Source organism: Garra rufa, chromosome 11 (assembly GCF_049309525.1).
Source record: "Garra rufa chromosome 11, GarRuf1.0, whole genome shotgun sequence".
Lineage (NCBI taxonomy): Eukaryota > Metazoa > Chordata > Actinopteri > Cypriniformes > Cyprinidae > Garra > Garra rufa.
This window is the reverse complement of record NC_133371.1, coordinates 28929198-28949900: the sequence shown is the minus strand read 5'-3', so window position 1 is coordinate 28949900 and position 20703 is coordinate 28929198. Positions and strand designations below refer to the sequence as shown.

The 20703-nt window shown below is 36.2% G+C and overlaps 1 protein-coding gene across 4 annotated transcripts in view; it reads left to right on the top strand.

Annotated features, from left to right (window-relative positions):
* carmil2 (capping protein regulator and myosin 1 linker 2) overlaps positions 1-20703 on the top strand; it is a 50115-nt gene that overhangs the window by 6096 nt on the left and 23316 nt on the right. For all 4 annotated transcript variants that reach the window (XM_073850546.1, XM_073850545.1, XM_073850544.1 and 1 more), the window contains exons 6-28: positions 848-923; positions 1405-1493; positions 1582-1676; positions 1773-1859; positions 1995-2104; positions 3821-3898; positions 4082-4158; positions 4242-4346; positions 5360-5429; positions 5510-5591; positions 7912-8008; positions 8198-8252; positions 8995-9167; positions 9680-9748; positions 9830-9923; positions 11950-12048; positions 12584-12712; positions 12866-12979; positions 13106-13278; positions 13369-13456; positions 13550-13642; positions 15379-15445; positions 17475-17872. In XM_073850546.1, coding sequence (XP_073706647.1) covers positions 848-923; positions 1405-1493; positions 1582-1676; positions 1773-1859; positions 1995-2104; positions 3821-3898; positions 4082-4158; positions 4242-4346; positions 5360-5429; positions 5510-5591; positions 7912-8008; positions 8198-8252; positions 8995-9167; positions 9680-9748; positions 9830-9923; positions 11950-12048; positions 12584-12712; positions 12866-12979; positions 13106-13278; positions 13369-13456; positions 13550-13642; positions 15379-15445; positions 17475-17872 — 2518 coding nt within the window. The remainder of the gene's footprint in view (positions 1-847; positions 924-1404; positions 1494-1581; positions 1677-1772; positions 1860-1994; positions 2105-3820; positions 3899-4081; positions 4159-4241; positions 4347-5359; positions 5430-5509; positions 5592-7911; positions 8009-8197; positions 8253-8994; positions 9168-9679; positions 9749-9829; positions 9924-11949; positions 12049-12583; positions 12713-12865; positions 12980-13105; positions 13279-13368; positions 13457-13549; positions 13643-15378; positions 15446-17474; positions 17873-20703) is intronic.

Below are 20703 nucleotides of genomic sequence, written 5' to 3'. Positions count from 1 at the left end.
GATATAGTTATAATTGCAAGAAATAAAGTCAAAATTGCCAGCTAAAAACTCACAATTCTTGTTCTTGCAATTCTGATTATGTGAGATAAAACCTTACCATTGTGAGTTATAAAGTCCAATTTTTGGGGGAAAAACGACTGATATGTTCTCAGAATTGCGAGTTTATATCTCACAATTCTAAACTAATGACTCCCAATTGCGCACATATATATATATATATATATATATATATATATATATATAAGTTATAAAGTCAGATTAGCCAGATATAAACTCGCAATTCTGAGAAAAAAACACAATTGCGAGTTTATATTGTGCAATTTTGACTTTGTTTCTCAGAATTGTGAGTTTATGTTACGCAATTCTGACTTTATAACTTGCAATTCCGAGTTTATATCAGTTTTTATCTCAATTTTGAGAAAAAAGTCAGATTTGTGAGTTTATATCAAAATTCTGACTATAACTCATAATTGAGTTTATATAATACAATTTTGACTTTATAACTCACAACTGCGAGTTAATTTCTCACAATTTTGAGAAAAAAAGCAATATTTGCAAGTTTATATCTTGCAATTCTGGCTTCATAACTCACAATTGTAAGTTTATATCTCCTAATTCGGAGAAACAAACTCAGATTTGTGAAATTATATCTTACAATTCTGAGAAAAATGTCAGATTTGCAATTGTGAGTTTATTTCTCTCAATTCTGAGAAAAAACTGTAATTTGTGAGTTTATATCTCGCAATTCTGACTTTATAACTTGCAACTGAGTTTATATCTCTTAATTCTGAGAAAAAAGTCAGATTCGTCTGTTTAAAATCTGAAATCTGTTTAATCATTTTAACAGAGACTTGGCTTTAGCAGTAGGTGCTTTGTCCTTCAACCAGTGGTTCACCAAGATATGCAGCAAGGACTTCAAACTGGTATGTATGGATACAACTGGGCCCAATAATCACTAATACTAATGAAGAAAGCTGGAAACTTGAAGCAGAATGTTTGCGTGTTTAGACCCTTCTCGCTCTTGGCTGTGAAAAGGTCAGATACAGGCCACTTGCCAAAAAATAAATTGTTGTTTTGACCATGGGGCATGACAACAGCACGACAAGACACGCTCAAGGCCGACTTTGATCTCAGTGTGATACAGTATACTCATTTAAGATGGAGAGAGGATTGAAGGATGGGTACAACAAAGAATTGTAGCTGAAGCTGCTCTCTTGAATCAGCCAAATCTTTTATTGCAATTTCGATATTTTGTGGCTGCACAGCTATCAAAATTCATCCCACGCAACATTTTTATCATAGTACATTATACTCAATTCATGTCAGTCTTAGTGTGCTGTCCATTTGCCTTCAAAAACATTGAGAATTATATGTTCCTGCTTAGCCACTGCTCTCTGTTCTCAGACCCCTGATGTGCAAGAACAGGTCCTTTATATGATCGCCCGGTCCTCTGCTCTGGAGGAGGTCAGTCTGGAAGCCAGCGGTCTCAAAATGTGAGTTTCATGAAGGTTCTTGTGTTTATGAAAAGCTAAAAACAAAGTCTCTTTGAAGAAAGTTATTGTTATTTCATCCTCGATATAGGGATTTTGCTGTCAAGATGGCCAGTGCTTTTCGGGACAGTTCTGCCTGCGCTGTCCATATCATCAACCTCTCTCTCAATGCTATTGAGGATAAAGGTACTGCTGCAGATATTCTTTCTGATCTGAGATCAGATCCCTGTCTGTCTGCGTATACATGCTGATGTTATGATTTCTCTGTTTCCTTACACTTAGGTGTGATCGCCCTCAGTCAGAGTTTGGGGAAACTGCCGCGTGGCCTCAGTCAGCTGTACCTCTCTAAGGTCTCTATGTCCCCGAAAGGTGCTGCGTTGATCTCTTACTGCCTTTTCTACATTTTAAGATGCTGTTTCATGCCTACAAAAGTATTTAGATATATTTTCTGAAGACAGTGTAAGCTTTGGTTGCCAACTGTTTTCTCTCTTCCTGTTGGCCTAGGCCTGGGCTGTCTGGTTCAAGTTCTTCATCAAAGTACATCTCTCAGCAACACTCTCACCCATCTAGACCTGAGCGGAAACATCGGCTGCCTGGCGACAGAAGAAGCCGTGGTGAGTTTGAGAGAGCTGAAGCTCTGCAGGTCATATTTGTACTTGCCCTGTCAATATTTTTACTGGCCCATAACAAAAATAACTACTTATATTATACATTAATATTATACAGTCAAACCCAAAAATATTCAGACACTAGAATTTGTTATACTTTTATTACTAGTAGGTGCAGGACACTATAGTTAATTTATGTAAGTGAAGATAGCAATTGTGACATATTATACCCAAAAATTCTTTATACAGTGAACTACCAGCAAAATTGATAAAAATTTGGGACCAAAAATTTGACACTTTGACCTGACCATGTTTTGTTACATCAAAGTTATCTAACATTATCAAGATAAATTTTGTTCTGACACAGTTTAACTCTGAGTTCTTGTCATATATATATATATATTAAAATATTGATTAATTGGGTGATTGGCTACCATTTTCTAAACTGTAGCGAATAAACTGGAATAATGTGAAAAGTGTTGAAGGTGTCTGAATAAATTTTGGTTTGACTGTAGATATACTTCCATTTAAAATGTAGAAAAAAGTTATTTATGCTCAGCAAGGCTGCATTTATTTGATCAGAAATACAGTAGAAACAATAATATTGTTACAGTTTTGAATTATTTTCTGTTGTAATTTTTTTCTGTCATGGCAAAGCTGAATTTTTAGCAGTGTTCATTGTCATATTAAACTTTAGAAAAATCAATCTAACATGCTGAATTTGAACATTTCTTATTATTATCAATGTTAAAAACAGTTGTGCTGCTCAATATTTTTGTGGAAACATTTTTTTTAGATGAATAGAAAGACTGTCACTTTTGGTCAATTGAATGAATTTGATCAATTGAAATTTTTGCTGGAATACTGAAAAACCATAATGGTATTTTAATGGTAATGATGACATATTTAAATAAGCAGGGGAAAAAAACTATGAGCAAATTATTGACAATGTGGCAATAGTCCAAATGTGTCAACTGGCACAACACTTGCCTGTGGACTTACTGTTGATCGTTATATGGGGCAGGGGCAGGGGCAGGGGCAGAAATGAACAAAATTAACATTTGCCACCAAAATGAACAAAAATGCCCCATAAATTCAAGACAAAGGGGTAAAAAATGCCCTGCAGAATTAAACAACATATAACGGCTGTCGCGATTAAAATGAAATGTGAAAATGAATGAGTCGTGTCAATATGCTTATTGTTTATATTGTTTTCTTTAGAGATATTAATAATCATTATTACAATATAAAGAGCAGCAATCTACAATAATGATTTTTGTGATAATATTGCAGCCATGTTAGCTTCTGTTTTTTACATGTATAATTTCGATACAATTTTAAATCGTCTATTGTTATTGACAATTAAAATATTGATTAAAGTAAATGAGTGAATTTAAGTATTTGACATTAAAGACAACATATTGTTTTTATAATAATAAGGTGATTAGGTGTGGTTTCAATGTTCAATTTCAGTGTTCTGTTATGTTGTAGAAGGGAATGGAATCACTGATGTGTTTCAGTACATTAACTTTTTGTTACAAGGGACTGAAAATGTTGTTTGCAGTCATTTATTATGTGTGATTACAGAAGCCATGTCTTGGTTTCGCATGGCTGCATATGTCTGCCTTTCTGTCTGATTGCAAAATTTAGCAAGAAAGAGTGAATAGAGTTGAACACTTGAGATGGCTTTGAAAAAAAACATGCTTGTCTGTCTCTTTTTAGAGTCTCTGTAAGTTCCTATCTGCTCCAAATGCAGTTTCTCACCTTGACCTCAGCTATACAGACTGCCCTCTAGACACAGTGAGTCACATCGAGTCTGTTTGATTGCTTATTTAGTGTAAAATCAGTCAAGGATACGCCATATATAATATTCATCTAATATCAAACCACCTATAAACCACCTTGATTTTTTTACTACAGTAATTCCTCCAAAAGTATCACAGTACCTGTGACCTTTCTCTGTCTGTTTCTGTTTCTCTCTAGCTGTTTGTGTCTCTGTCTGTGGGCTGCTGCACTACTCTGAGCTACCTCAACCTCTCCAGGAACACTTTTTCTCATAGGTGAGCCATCAAAAGTGACATTGTGGATTATAAGTGTCTCTACACATGCTGCGTGTACATACTAATCTGTGTGGCTGCACTAGGAAAGTACGAGAGGTCACACGCAGTGTGAGGGATTTCTTCAGCAAGAGCGCTGTGTTAAAATACGTGGGATTGGCTGGAACAAAACTACCTCCAGAAGCTCTCAGGTATGGGGTTTGTGCCAATATTAGCACATTTTCAGCAGGCATTACTATAGTCTTTAGTGTCACATGATCAGAAATCATTCACCACCCTGGACCACCACATAACCAGTCTTAAGTCATATGTGACCCTGGACCACAAAACCAGTCATAAGGTTAAATTTGACAAAACTGAGATTTATACATCATATGAAAGCTCAATAAATAAGCTTTCTATTGATGTATGGTTTGTTAGGATAGGACAATATTTGGCTGAGATACATCTATTTGAAATCAGAAATCTGAGGATGCAAAAAAATAAAAAAAACTGAGAAAATCACCTTTAAAGTTGTCCCAATTAGGTTCTTAACAATGCATATTACTAATCAAAAATTACATTTTGATATGTTTACAGTAGGATTTTTACAAAAAATCTTCATGGAACATGAACTTTACTTAATTTCTTAATGATTTTTAGCATAAAAGAAAAATCAATAATTTTGACCCATGCAATGTATTTTTGGCTATTGCTACAAATATACCCCAGCGACTTAAGACTGGTTTTGTGGTCCAGGGTCACATATGGGAATTTTGTAGCAATAGCCAAAAATACACTGTATGGGTCAAAATTATACATTTTTCTTTTATGCCAAACGTCATAAGGATATTAAGTAAAGATTATTTTGTAAACTTTCAATCATAAATATATCAAAACTTTATTTTTGATTTGTAATATGCATTCCTAACAACTTCATTTGGACAACTTTAAAGGTAATTTTCTCATTATTTAGATTTTTTTTTTGCACCCCAGATTCCAGATTTTCAAATAGTTGTATCTGGCCAAATATCCTATCCAAACAAACCATACATTTATGGAAAGCTTATTTATTCTGCTTTTAGGTATGTACATCTTAATTAATAAAGAATTGACCCTTATGACTGTTTTTTTTATATATATATATAAAACAGCATTTGAAACAAGCATCTTTTAATGGTGTGTGTTTTTCTTTTTAATAATGTTCAGTGTAAATGTTGTTTAGATTGTTACTACAGGGCTTGGCCACCAACACTCATCTATCTGAGCTGGAGCTTGACATCAGCTGCTGTGAGGTACAGACACACACACATACACATCAACCTTTTATATAAATCCTTTCTTAAAATTGTGTTTGATTTTGTGGTACGTGTAGCTGAGGTCGGCTGGAGCTCAGGTGATTCAGGAACACATCTTCGAGGCCAAGGCCATCAGCAGTCTGGACCTGTCTGACAACAGTACAGTCTTTTATTTTATTTTCTCTTCCATGTGGCCGGCACTTTATTAACCTCCCTTTATACCTTCCTCTTTATTTCTGTCAGATTTATTATATTGCGGTCACTGACTATCTCTTTGACAACAGCACTAGAGGGGTTCCGGGGTCTCTCCTCACATTAGGTTATGAATCATATCTGACTGATACGTGGAGAGTTGGAGGCATAAATTAATCTGACTCACTGTGTGTGTGCATTTGTCATCCTGCTGCTTAGAAAACCTCTTTTCATGAGATAAGAAAGAGGCAGATTGTTGTTTACATCTCTGCAATGACCTGATGATATTACCACATTTTTGGCTTGGAATTTTTAAAACTGTGGAATGGATTTAAACCTGCTAAACTGTTTTAATAACATATAAAAATATCTTTAAAAACGATTTTCTTAATATTTAGATTTTTTTTTTGCACCCTCAGATTCCAGATTTTCAAATAGTTGTATCTCAGCCAAATACCATGGTTAACCTATAGATAGTGTAGCAAAACTATGGTTAATTTGTGGTTACCATGGTTTAACTAGTAGCCATGTAGTAAAACCATTGATTATTTTTGTAAGGGTTAACTTGGAATCTTCTTTAGTTGTTGAGCTAGATATGTGACCCTCGACCACAAAACCAGTCATAAGGTATAAACACACTTTCCATTGATGTATGGTTTGTTAGGATGTGAGAATATTTGGGCGAGATACAACTATTTGAAAATCTAGAATCTGAAGGTGCAAAAAAAAAATCTAAATATTGAGAAAATTGCCTTTAAAGTTGTCTAAATGAAATTCTCAGCAATGCATATTACTAATCAAAAATTAAGTTTTGATATATTTACGGTAGTAAATTAACAAAATATCTTAATGGAACATGATCTTTACTTAATATCTCAATGATTTTTGGCATAAAAGAAAAATCTATCATTTTGGCTATTGCTACAAATTACGAATGGTTTTGTGGTCCAGAATCACATATCTGCTTAATAGAAACTAAAATAATTTTGGATGTTTTCAATGGTTGTTGAAGCAACTAGTGTGGCTTTTCAAGATAGAAGCAATATTTGTGAAAATCTTGAACCCTAGGAGAAGATTGAATCAGGCCATGCTATTTTTATAACCCAGGAGGAGACAAAACAAATATAAGTGTTGTTTTATCTGCTACATGAGGAGAAAAGGCTCAACACATCAGTCAGAATAGCACATGACCCACTGGACACACACTGTGCTACTGCAGGGCTGTAACACCTGCCTGAACACATATACAAACAGAGAGACCGGTGTCAGTGTGAAATAAATGAGAGATATATTCGAATTATAAAAGGTAAAAACATGCATGACTGGACATGTACAATATCCCCAAACTCATTTGACACTTGTAAGGGATTTATGGATTTTTTTATGGAATGGTTTGCATGAAATGATCCTAATTCTACTTACAGGATTAGTTCACTTCCATAACAAAAATGTACAGATAATGTACTCACCCCCTTGTCATCCAAGATGTTCATGTCTTTCTTTCTTCAGTCGTAAAGAAATTATGAGGAAAACATTTCAGGATTTCTCTCCATATAGTGGGCTTCTATGGTGTCCCCAAGCTTGAACTTCCAAAATGCAGTTTAAATGCAGCTTCAAAGGGCTCTAAATGATCCCAGATTTATATACTTATAATTTATATACTTTTTAACCCTCTAGCTAGACCAGGCGACCATTTGAGGTAAAAAGTATATACTCTGTAATTTATTCTTAGAAAATAACTGTTAGTTTCACTAGATAAGACCCTTCTTCCTCGGCTGGGATTGTTTAGAGCCCTTTGAAGCTGCATTTAAACTCGGGGGCACCATAGAAGTCCATATGGAGAGAAATCCTGAATTGTTTTCCTCAAAAACATAGTTTCCTTACGACTGAAGAAAGAAAGACATGAACATCTTAAATGACAAGGGGGCGAGTACATTATCTGTACATTTTTGTTCTGGAAGTGAACTACTCCTTTAAAACCTGTAAGTATCTATTTTTGTACAAGTACTTACATTTTAGCAACTAGTATCTATTTAATTAGGTATTAGTATTTTTTGGGTACTAATTAGGTACTAGTTCTTATTTTTAGGCATTAATACCTTTTTTAATAAACTTTTTTATTAGATATTAGAGCTCTACACAGAGGACGCATGTCTAACTGGTGGTTGTGTGAGATGGAAGCTTAATGGCTTGCTTACTGTGAAAATTATATATATATATATATATATATATATATATATATATATAGACAAATCACAATTAGTAATTTGTGTTTTCTCTCTGACAGGTTTTGAGAGCAATATGGTTACTTTAATTCTCTCCATTGGTCGCAGTCACTCTATTCGGCACCTTTCAATTGGACGCAATTTTGCCATGAAGTCTAAGTAAGTACCATCGTGTCATATTAGATGTATGAGTGTTCTGGAAACCTGCTTGAATCCTGTTTGAAACATTATTGATGCACTTTTCAGTCTATCCAGTTCATCTTCTCTCTCCACGTCATATCTACCCTATCCCCCCTTTTTCCGTTCATGCATATGATGCATATTTTAAATGCTGCCTCTTTCTCTCAGAGCACTTACAGATGTGTTACACCGCCTTGTACAGCTAATTCAAGAGGAGGAGTGTGTAAGTACATAATTTGTAATAATTAGCAACACTCCACACATATACACACACTTCCCATTATTCCACATCAGGCTCTCATAAAAAATGATATGAGAATTGCTGCAAAATAGAATCACTTCCCCCATCCTCTATAGATATGTACACCAGAAAGTGTAAAGAAACCACCTACAGACCACAGCTCTCTCATTTAACATTGAGAGTAGGAAGAGCTGCTGTCTTTGGCTCAGTTAACTGTAAAGATTGGTATGTGTGCCTCTGTGTGTGTTTGCGTCTTTAATACTAGAACCAATAAAGAAAGAAGGTCCACAGAGATGCCTCCCCCCTCCATTTCTCCAGCAAGCCTTGAGTTTTAATTACCCAGAATCTCTCTTTATCAAGGCACGCCCGGGCTCAGTAATTACACAAGCAGCTCTGACTCACATATAGGACTCATTAAAACAGACTCTCAACTTTATGTAACTTTACCCACATTAATAGGAGCATTTATGGTCTCCAAAGGATCGGCACTGGCCTTTCACGACCCAAACTTCTTAGTAGATACTATTTCTAAAGCTAATGAGACTCAGACCTTGATAGAAATCTTAATGAGACGTATTGGCAAAGGTTAGTGACTCAGTGAAACGACTCTAAATCATGTAAGATCAATGCAACTTGATCAAATATAGCCCTTTAATATAATATGATGCATATGGCATGCAAAGTGACCTCCTTGATGTCTTTACTCTCTTTTTTACACTTTTAGCCCCTGGAGTCTCTCTCTGTATGTGACTCGAAGTTGAAAACTGGTACCACCATCCTCATCAACAGCCTTGGCAGCAACGCTAGCCTGTCCAAGATTGATATCAGCGGAAACTGTATAGGTGACACAGGAGCAAAGATGCTAGGAAAGGCCCTCATGATCAACACCAAGCTAAAGTAATTTTCCACACATGGTGACCTATAGCAAGTTAAACATGTTCCTTGATCACTGTTCCTGTCTAACAGTTAGATATTATAGTTATTAAGGCTTAATTCACCCAAAAATGATAATTCTGTCATTAATTACTCACCCTCATGTCGTTCCAAACCCGTAGGACCTTAGTTCATTTTCAGAACACAAATGAAGATATTTTTGATGAAATCCGAGAACTTTCTGTCTCTGCATAGACAGCAGTGCAACTACCACGTTCAAGGCCCTGAAAGGTAGTAAGGATATCATTAAAATAGTCAACCGTCATTTTATGAAGCTATGAGAATACTTTTTTTGTGCACAACGAAAAACAAATATAACAGCATGTAACAATTTATTCTCTTCTGTGTCAGTCTTTGATAGTCTTCATCAGTCTTCATCAAATCAAGGTTGTGTTCTGAAGATGAACTAAGGACTAATTTGGCAAAAATGCAGTCGCCATTATTTCTTATGAAGGTTGTGCTTTGTTTTCTGACAGAACACTGGTTTGGGATCGGAACAATGTGACTGTTGGAGGATTTATGGATGTGGCCAATGCCATGGAAAAGTAAGGGTACCCCACAGACATACAGGCATTTTTCAATCACTTATATTTTTTTTAAAAACTTATATGTGTGTTTTCAAACAGAAACTTGACACTACAGAACATGTCTATTCCAATGAGTGATGTTCATCAAGCGTACCGAAACACCCCAGAGAAGATGGAGGAGGCTTTACAGAAAGTTAGTTTTTCTAGTAAATGTGCAGTTAATTCTCATATTGTATTTTCAGAAAGTTTTGGAATATTTGTCCTCTCCCCAAATTTGTCACTACTGAAACAGTAATATTTAATTTAATAAGCAGGGTTATATTGATCTATTAAGATTTTGCTTACGTCTTACTTGTAAATATATATTTTATTAAAAAGTTTTCAGAGGTAAATCAATAACAATTACAATTTCAAGAATTTTCACAACGTGTGATTAAAGGAGTAGTTCACTTTCAGAACAAAAATTTACAGATAATGTACTCACCCCCTTGTCATCTAAGATATTCATGTCTTTCTTTCTTCAGTCGTAAGGAAATTGTTTTTTGAGGAAAACATTTCAGGATTTCTTTCCATATAATGGACTTCTAATTTGAACGAGTTTGAACTTCCAAAATGCAGCTTCAAATGGCTCCAAACGATCACAGCCGAGGAAAGAAGGGTCTTATCTAGCAAAACGATTGGTTATTTTCTAAAAAAAAATACTTTTTAACCTCAAATGTTCATCTTGTCTAGCTCTGTGTGTACTCTGTGTAGAGATTAAAAAGTATATAAATTGTAAATGTTTTTAGAAAATAACCAATCGTTTCGCTAGATAAGACCTTTCTTCCTCGGCTGGGATCATTTAAAGCCCTTTGAAGCTGCATTTTGAAAGTTTAAACTCGGGGGCACCATAAAAGTCCATTATATGGAGAGAAATCCTGAAATGGTTTCCTCAATAAACATCATTTCTTTACGACTGAAGAAAGAAAGACATGAACATCTTGGATGACAAAGGGGGTGAGTACATTAACTGGAAATTTTTGTTCTGGAAGTAAACTACTCCTTTAATGAGATTTATTGTATTGCAAAGGCAAAAAGGCAAACACTTAGTTGATAATTCAATATACTTTATTTTTAACAAAACATTTTTGTTTTGGTCATGACAGCACATTTTTGGTAGTGACAGTAATGTTTTGGTAGCGACCACGTCGCATTAAAGAATTTTAACCCACATACTAAAACATAGTAAAATACTAAAAACTTTATTATTTCCACCAAATAAAGAATTATGTGTTCTTTTCTGTCACTACCGAAACAATAATGACATGTTTTGGTCATCGTGACTGTTACGGTAGTGACAATTTTATGGAAATAAGTAACACCCAAAAAAACAAACTTCACCAAACTTCACCAAATGTTTCGGTTGTGACTTGTTTTGGTAGTAAATATTTTATAGGAATAACAGCCAAAAAACAAAGGTGTCACTACAGTGACAGTTTTAGATACTTTTGAACCTAGTTTAAAGATGCTAATCAGCACATGGTTAGCTAGCACAGTTTTGAACAGTTTTACACATACAAAAACTAAATGTTTTGGAAAAACTCCCAAAAAAGTGTTTAATTATAGGAAAATGGCGTTCGGTAGTGACATTCCTTAAAGTTACACAGATTTTCACAGCATTTGAAAACATTTACTTCAAAATGATGAGCCTATCTACTCACCATGTAGCTATGAGAGAGAGTGGCACATAAATATTTCCTGATCATACATGTAAGGGTGTAGTTAAAATCAGTCAATGAGACTACAACATGCGCTGTTTCGGTAGTGACATGAAAATGCGGGACACATTTTTTAACATAAATGTTCATAATTTACAAAGAAAATATCAAATAAATATTTTATTTCATCTTCACTTTTTAAAAAAAATCTAAAAGATATTTTTAAAAACAACAATGGAATGCAAAATGCAAAAATGATTTAATCATAAGTTAAAATTTAGGGGTTATGGTTCAGGACAGCCACCTCCCAATTGCAAATACCTACTAAATGATGATTTTATTTGTTAAGCTTACTGATATTTTAAACATTATTATAGGTTCAATAGATAATAAAATGATCTGAAGATTTGAATACTTAAATACTTTGTAAATGTGTTTTTTTGATTGTGGGACAGCAGTTTGCACAAATTCTGTAGAATGGCCCAGATATTCAACTGACTCTATTTGTATGTTTATATGTAGATCCAGACATTTTTACACAGGAACAATCAGAGACAGTGTGGAACAGGTGAGGTAATGTGTCATCTGCAGCATGGACTGAAGACCACTCGCTCTGAACAGGTTTGTGTGGATGTATACATTCTGATATGTGACCCTGGACCACAAAACCAATCTTAAGTCGCTGGGGTATATTTGTAGCAATAGCCAAAAATACATTGTTTGGGTCAAAATTATTGATTTTTCTTTTATGCCAAAAATCATTAGGAAATTAAGTAAAGATCATGTTCCATGAAGATTTTTTGTAAAATTCCTACTATAAATATATCAAAATGTAATTTTTGATTAGTAATATGCATTGCTAAGAACTTAATTTGGACAACTTTAAAGGTGATTTTCTCAGCATTTTGATTTTTTTGCACCCTCAGATTCCAGATTTTCAAATAGATGTATCTCGACCAAATATTGTCCTATCCCAACAAACCATACGTCAATAGAAAGCTTATTTATTGAACTTTCATATGATGTATACATCTCAGTTTTGTAAAATTTAACCTTATGACTGGTTTTGTGGTCCAGGGTCACATATAGTAAACTGTATACTACATACTAAGAGTTCAGATCATTATAAGAAAGTGTTTCTCTGTGTTTCTCGCAGTTAGTTCAAGATCTCTGTAAGAAACTACAAGAAAGTGTGCATCCTTTAACCTGCTACAATATACAAGAGGTGCAGTCGGACATCTTGCTCGCAGAGGAAGCACTTCAACATGCAAAGACGGCCATTAGTGTATGAGATTACACATCTACATGGTTTGCAATATTACAGATTCAGACCCAGATGTTTTTTTACACTACAATCTAATTTTTTTGTAAATTTCCATAACAATGTAATGATGCTCGAAATATACTGTGCTTTTTGACATTTGGCCTTTCCCCTCAGTCTTTCGCCGGACTCTATGAGTTGGGCAGAGCGCCCTCTAGTGGTCATATGCTTAAATGCATTCTCAATGACGCTGCTACAGCCCTGAGGAGTGAGATCACTGAAGAAATCCAGGTGAACTTTAGTCTTTTTTGTGGGTTTTCTGTAATATAGCTCGAGGGTTGAGTATGTTTATTGCTTTATTGGAGGTCAGTGTAATTTGATGGAAGTACAAATCAGAATTTCTCTTGTGCTGTTCAGGAACTGGCAACGGCAATGCTGCAGTCTGCCCAGCTAACCTGCCCCAGAGTCGTCCAGAGGTCGAGTGTCAGCGAACATCTGGCAGATTGTGTGGCCAAGAAGACACGTCAGGCTGCACACTTCATTCAGAACACAATGCAAGAGACGGAGAACAGCATCCAAAACAAGCTCAGGTGAGACATGCATGCACATCACTATAAATAATATTCAATTCTGGAACTATTTTGTTTTACTTTGTGCTCCTCTTTCTCACTCTTTCTCAGTGAGCTGAAACTGTCTGTCAGTGTTTCTCTGGTGGAGAGTATAATTGATGAAGTTCTTCAGGATTTGTCTGTGGCTCAGGAAAAGCTGGTAAGTGTTTGTGTTTGCGAATGTGTATATTTAGCACATGAGAATTGTGTGTGCATGTGTATGATGTGCAACATATATCTCGCTTGCTTTCAGGACAAGCACATGAGGGAGTTTTCCCAGTCCACCAATATCAAGGCCAATGTTCCTCAGCTCAGAGTGATGGAGCATGAATTCCCTATGGATGATGTGAGGATAAAGCATTTCTGCTTGATTCTAGCATTCTGATCCACCGCTTACTCAGGACTTTTCCTTTGTTTTTTATTTTGCACATACACTAGCACTAGCAACAGTTTGGGGTCAGTAATATGTTTTTAATTAAATGAATGGTTTAATGCAATGAATACTGCATTAAATTGTTCTGAAGTGTCAGTAAAGACTTTTACACTGTTGGGAAAAAAAATCAAATACAGTTGAGGTCAGAAGTTTACATTCACCTTGCAGAATCTGCAAAATGTTAATTATTTTAGCAAAATATGAGGGATCATACAAAGTGCATGTTGTTTTGTATTAATACGATATTAAAGATGTTTGCATATAGTCCACAAGAGAAAATAATAGTTGAATTTATAAAAATGACCCGTTCAAAAGTTTACATCCCCATGATTCTTAAAACTGTGTTGTTACCTGAATGATCCACAGCTGATTTTGTTGTTGTTGTTGTTGTTGTTTAGTGATAGTTATTTGTCCTGAATAGTTAAACTGTCTGCTGTTCTTTAGAAAAGTCCTTCAGGTCCCACAAATTCTTTGGTTTTTCAGCATTTTTGTGTATTTGAACGCTTTCCAACAATGACTGTATAATTTTGAGATCCATCTTGCCACACTGAGGGCAACTGAGGGACTCATATGCATCTATTACAGAAGGTTCAAAAGCTCAGTGATGCTTCAGAAGGAAAAACGATGCATTAAGAGCTGGGGGGTGAAAACTTTTTTAATTTGAAGATCAGGGTAAATTGAACTTTTTTTGTCTTCTGGGAAACATGTAAGTATCTTCCGTAGCTTCTAAAGGGCAGTACTAAATGAAAAAATATGATATTTAGGCAAAAAAAAAAGGACACATCTTTATTCTGTTCAAAAGTTTACACCCTTGGTGTTTTTTTCCTTATCATACACTCATTGTTGGAAAGGACTCAAATAAACAAAAATGCTGAAAAACCAAAGAATTTGTGGGACCTGAAGGGTTTTTCTGAAGAACAGCAGGCAGCTTAGCTGTTTAGGGCAAACAAGGGACTCATGAACAAATATGACTAAACAAAAAGCACAGCTTTGTATCATTCAGGTAACAACACAATATTACTGTAATACACAGCCTTGTGAGGCTTGTTGCTTTTATAAAATTGTATAGTAATATAAATACAGTATAGTTAATATTAGACTAATTATAAACTGTTTACAGAAAATAACAGCATGCCCTAACAATATTCTAAAAGTCTAAACCAACTAATGAAAATTATTTTATTTGGTGTTTTTCTAATTTAAATCTCAAATTATATCAGCAGCATAGTAATTGATTAAATAATTGTTTTAAAGTCACAAATTCCATGATATCTTAATATTTTCCTAAATAATCTACACCAGTTTGTGTCATATTTGACGATCCATGTTTTCCAGTATGATTTGATAATGATCCAAGGTGGATACATCTGTATTAAAAAAAAGAAAAAATAGAAATGTTTCCTTTTTTGTTATAACATTTCTGTTTTAAATTCTGAATACATTTCCAGATTTAAAAAAAAAAATCAGAGTGGTCTATTTAGACCTCACTTTTGCAGTTTAAGTAATGTGCATTCGCATAATATCAATTATTTTCACAGAATTGTTGTTGTTTTATAAGCAAAGTTTGATTCTGAATTCAAATTGTTTCAGTAATCCAGAGCATGAGTTTGATTGCATTTAAGTTTGATTTTCTCTCTACATGTCCACAGTACGTCCCTGTCATCTGGAGGAACAGCTTCCACTCCCGTAGCATCCGTCCCGCCCCTTCCATCAAAAGTAAGTCCCATGTGTCTTGACGCCGACAAGTGCTTCTTGCTCAGTTCTTGCCATTTGTCTATGCATTTGCACTCCTTAATCACATGTGATTGGATGTAGCGTATACTGGTGAGATCATAGTTGCGCATTACTTGAAAGATGACTGGCTGTAGCAAACCCTGGCTATCACAGCACAGCTGTTAAGGTCAGAGATCATATTCAGGTCTGTTTAATTATGCAGTCATCGAATATGTCAGAACAGGAGGGGTTAAAGACTTGTCGTTGCTCTTTTCTAAGCATGATTTTTACTAAAGCATTCATTAACTGATTTAATGACAGCCTACTGTGTTTAACTTGTGCAAATGTATGTATGTGATGTAGTAGTGCTACAGTGCATGTGACTTCAAAAGCGTGCTTTGTTGTTTGAAGCCCTGTCTGAGAGAGCGGGATCCCCCTCTCATGGGATTTCCCCTCCCTGTCTAATTGGTCGTCTATGTGTGGTGTGCGTGTGAGTCTGAGACAGCAGGGGGTTTTATTTTAGGAGGTCCCACCCTGTCTCTACTAAATATAATCAGCTGGGTAACACTGCTGGCAGCAGCTAACTGGAGCATAGCCCTGTTACTCTCACACCACTGAGCCCCTCAGACAAGGGAGGGGGCCACCCGCTTACAACCATGACAAAACCCCTCCTCCGGTCCGCCACCCTCCTTGTCCTCTGCTCTTTTGTGTTTACCTGTTCTCAAATCTCTGCACCTATCTTTTCTTTTTCTTGTCCCAGTCGTATTTCACCTCAAAATAAATCGGATGAAGAAATCATAAGTAATTTGCTTAAAGAAAATGAAGCCTGTTATTCAGACAATTTTGTATTGTGACATTACTGTAATTCTATTTAATTTAATACTTTTAGTAAGCAAGGATGCAATAAATGGATCAAAATAACATTCATGATATTACAAAAGATATCTATTTCTAATAAATGCTGTTCTTTTAAAATTTCTATTCATCAAAGAATTCTGAAAAAAGGTTTTCACAACGGTATTAGTCAGCTGTTTAAAACATCTAAACAGTTTTTCAAAACAGTTGATAACAATAATCTTTATCATCACTTTTGATCGATTTAAAGCATCCTTGCTAAATAAAAGTATTTATTTCTATGATTATTAAAATTATACTGACTTCAAGCTTTTGAATGGTATAGTGTATAATGTTATAAAAGATATTTATTTTAGACAAATGCTGATCTTTGCATCTTTCTATTCATCAAAGAATGTACTCAACTGTTCTAAATAATAAAATTAATAATAATAACAAAATATATTTCTTGAACAGCAAATCAGCATATTAGAATGATTTCTGAAGGATCATGAGACACTGAAGATTGGAGTAATGATGCTGAAATTTTAGATTTGATCACATTAATAAATTACATTTTAAAATCTATTCAAATAGAAAGCAGCTATTTAAATAGTAAAAATAGTTCACAATATTACTGCTTTTGTTGTATTCATAAATAAAAAATGCAGACTGAGCAGAAGAAACTTCTTTAAAAAAACATTAAAAATGTATAGGAAAAAACTATTATTTTAATACACTAAAGATATTACAGTAATGAGAATAATCACTGAAAAATACACAGCAACATCATAGTGCAAGGATCATAATTGTCTTAAATTAGGCTTGACTTACTATATCTATAATATAATTACAAATAAATACTTTTTTTTATTGATTTCGGGGTAAAACATGACATGACATTCTGGGCATGTTTTTGTGAGATTCCCTGGTAGCCTCCATCAATCATGTAGATATCCTGCACCTTCCGTGACGTCCAGCTTTATCTCCATCTTTGCCTTTTCCTGCCTTTTTCACTGATCTTTCAGCATCTTCTGCTGCATATCTGCATATCCATCGTTCCCTCCTTCTCTCTCAATCTCCATCTATTTTCTCCTGTCTATGTAGATGCACACATCATACAGGGTTGGGTCTCTCCCCTCCCTAACTATCTCCCTCTGTTGTCCCTTATTTCCTTCCTCCCTCTCCCTCTCTGCAGGTTTGTTAGATGTGGAAGGGGAACAGCAGGCGCGTGCGGCCACACATCCCCAGCAGGAGGTAGAGGAGAGAGGAGGGGGAGGGCCTCAGGTCTCCAGGGTAGGAATGGAGGAGAGGAGGCGGGCCCTGTCGTTGTCATTGGCGACGGGGCTGTCAGTCACCCCGGCAGGCCAGCTGAAGCCAGGAAGCCCCTCCTACTCGGGGAGAGAGGCGGATGCTGCTGCCGCTCCCGCTGCTGCTGCTGCTGCCGCTCTTAGCAACAGAGAGCCCCGGCGCTCGGAGCCTGCACCTCCTCAGCCCCCTATGGACCTGCCCATCGAAGGCCACACACTGAGGCACTACACCCGCTCCAGGCCCAGACCCAACCGCCGGAACAGGCAGCCTCCCAGCAAGCCGCAGGTAAGACGCCAGCACGGACGCCCGGGAGCCGAGAAGAAAGGAGCAGGGGAAGGGTTTCGTGAGGCTGAGATGGGGACGCTGGTGGTGGAGAGAAAGAGGGGGAGGGATGCTGCTTTCTGTCGGCACTGCTCAGGTTGCTTCGTCCGCAGCAACCCAGGCTCTCTCTCCCACGTCTCCTCCTCTCCATCTTCTCATTTTTTCCTTATATGCGGCGAGAGAGGGTGCCGCTGTGGTGGGTTGAGATTTTTTGGGTGTGTATCCTCCACTGCCATTTTCAGGCACCGTGAGTGAGTGTGTGTGTCATCGTGTTTGCGAGGCTCAGCTGGGCGGTGTGTGTATGCTGTCAGAAAGGGGCACAGTATCTGTCCACTGCTTATGCATGGTGTGACTGCTGTAGCATCTCAATTATTAATGTTCCCAGATCAAGGAGGGTTTCTCCCTCTCTTTTCCCCCTCGCTTCTGTCACCAGGAATGGAGGGTCCCTCCATTCGCGTGGCATTCCCGGGGTGGGGGATCGAAATCTGTTTATACGCCCCTCTGTAAGGTTGTACAGATCACTGATTGTGTGTGTAAATGAGATGTAATGTTTAGGACGATGCTGCAACGACCGTGTGTGGTTGCACACTGCGATTCTGTGGAGCCCGTCCTGTCTTTTCTGTTGAGTCGAGTCTAATGTGAGATATTATATCCTCACTGCGGTGTCTTCATGACGTGGGGTGAAAAGAACGGCAGAGGATGTATTTTTCCTCATATCTGTAACACTTGTGCATCCTCTGAATGGTCAATTGGTAAATGGTTGCCATAGTGATGGGCTTTACAGTGTTCTCAATTGTAGCTGCTCACACACACACACACACACATGCCTTTACACTATTCTAATGTGTTCCTATGGCATGTGTGGCTGTTTATTGATGCTTTCATTGTGAGCTGTGATTTCTGTCTTTGATGCTGCGTGTGATGAGGGTGCTGTTGTGCCCTCACATTGTGATTGTGACAATTCTGTGCGGTTGTCAGGTATTATATAATCACAGGTACGTTGGAAGCTACTCTGTCAAGTCATTCAAACCTTATTTTTTATTTCTTTGTGGCAGAACTTCGGGCATTTTATCTCTGTTTGCTTTTAACTGAAGTATTGTGATGGTACCATGTTACAATGATGGTAACAGATAGTAGTACCACAGAATACCATGTTACTATCATGGTTTTTGGGTGTGTACCATGATATATACACTACCGTGCAAAAGTTTGGGGTTTGTAAGCTTTTTTTGGAAACACTTTGTTTATTAGTACCTATAAAAGACATATTAATGCCTTATTCTGCACAACCATATTCTAGATCCCTTAATCCTTTTTTAGTTTAGTTTATTGTGGGAAAATGCTTAGTTAATAAATGTGTGTGGCAGTGTGTGTACACAACCACCCTATAATGATAAAAATCCACCCATTGTTTTTTTTTTAAATCCTAATAAATTACAAACCCTTTTTTTTTTAATTTAGCCATTCTCAGATTCTTGGCTGGGTGACGTCACACAGACCAAGGCCACTCCCACAATTGTTGATTGACACGGACGTCTTACCTTAGACCCGCCCTGAGTGAGCTGTTAACAGTCATTGTTTCGACGCCGCAGTGGGGTAAACAAGAATGTCTCCAAAGCGACTGAGGTGTTTTGTCGTCAGATGTAATAATGAACATAGCAGTTGTTATTTACTCCCAACGTCGGAGCCGCTGAAGATGCAGAGGATTACTTTTGTTTTTGAAGGGAATTCGCCCCCTGGTCTGCCTAAATGTGTCTATGTTCACGCAAATTATTTGTGATCCAGATTCACCTACAGTAGAAGTTGCTCAGAGAACTGCTCAACACTCCTTGGAAGAGAGGGGCGGGGTGAGCAGAGCTCATTAGCAATTTAAAGGGACATGTGCCGAAATGGCTCGCTATGAACAGAGCTGTTTTTGGCAAGATAAAAAGGGTGTTGTTTTACACTACCACTGATCATTTTTAACCAAAGTATGTTTTAGACTTTTCATTAAGACCCTAAAGAATCATTTCAACTTGTGGAAAATGGGCAACCGATGATGCCTTTAAATGTTTTTGAAAAAAATAATAATAATACAGCAAAAACAGCAATATTGTGAAATGTGATTACAATTCAAAATAAATTTTTACAATTTTTATGTTTTAAATTGTAATTTATCCGTAAGATGGCAAAGCTGAATTTTCAGCAGCCATTACTCCAGTCTTTAGTGTAACATGATCCTTCAGAAATCATGAATGTGCTCAAAAAGAATTTATTATTAGCTATTATTATTTATTATTAGTGCTGCTTATTATTTTTGTAGAAACCATGGTACATTTTTTTCAAGATTCTGTGATGAATAGAAATAATGGATGAATAAAATATTTTGTGGATGAAATGAAATTTAAAAAAACAAACATTATAAAGGTCTTCACTGTCACATTTGATTCATCTAATGCGTCTTTAATAAATAAAAATATATATTTATAAAAAATGTATGGTATTACCGCAGTACTTTTTTGGTAAGAAGAAACAAGAAGAATGTGTGATTACAATATTAATGTAGCATGGTGCTCATCGGTTTGCCAAAAAATACCATTGTAGAGGTGTATTGTGATATAATTTATTATTACCATATTCATTTACCATAGTACTTCGCAGCATGCCAGTGAATACATTGTAATGCTGTCACAGATAGGCCACCAAAACAAGACAATGTCAAAGAACTGTGATACCATTACCATTTTATTACCCCTACTAGTACCGAATTTGTCAAAAAAATACCATGGTAGTGTCTGTGTAAATAATGTGAATAC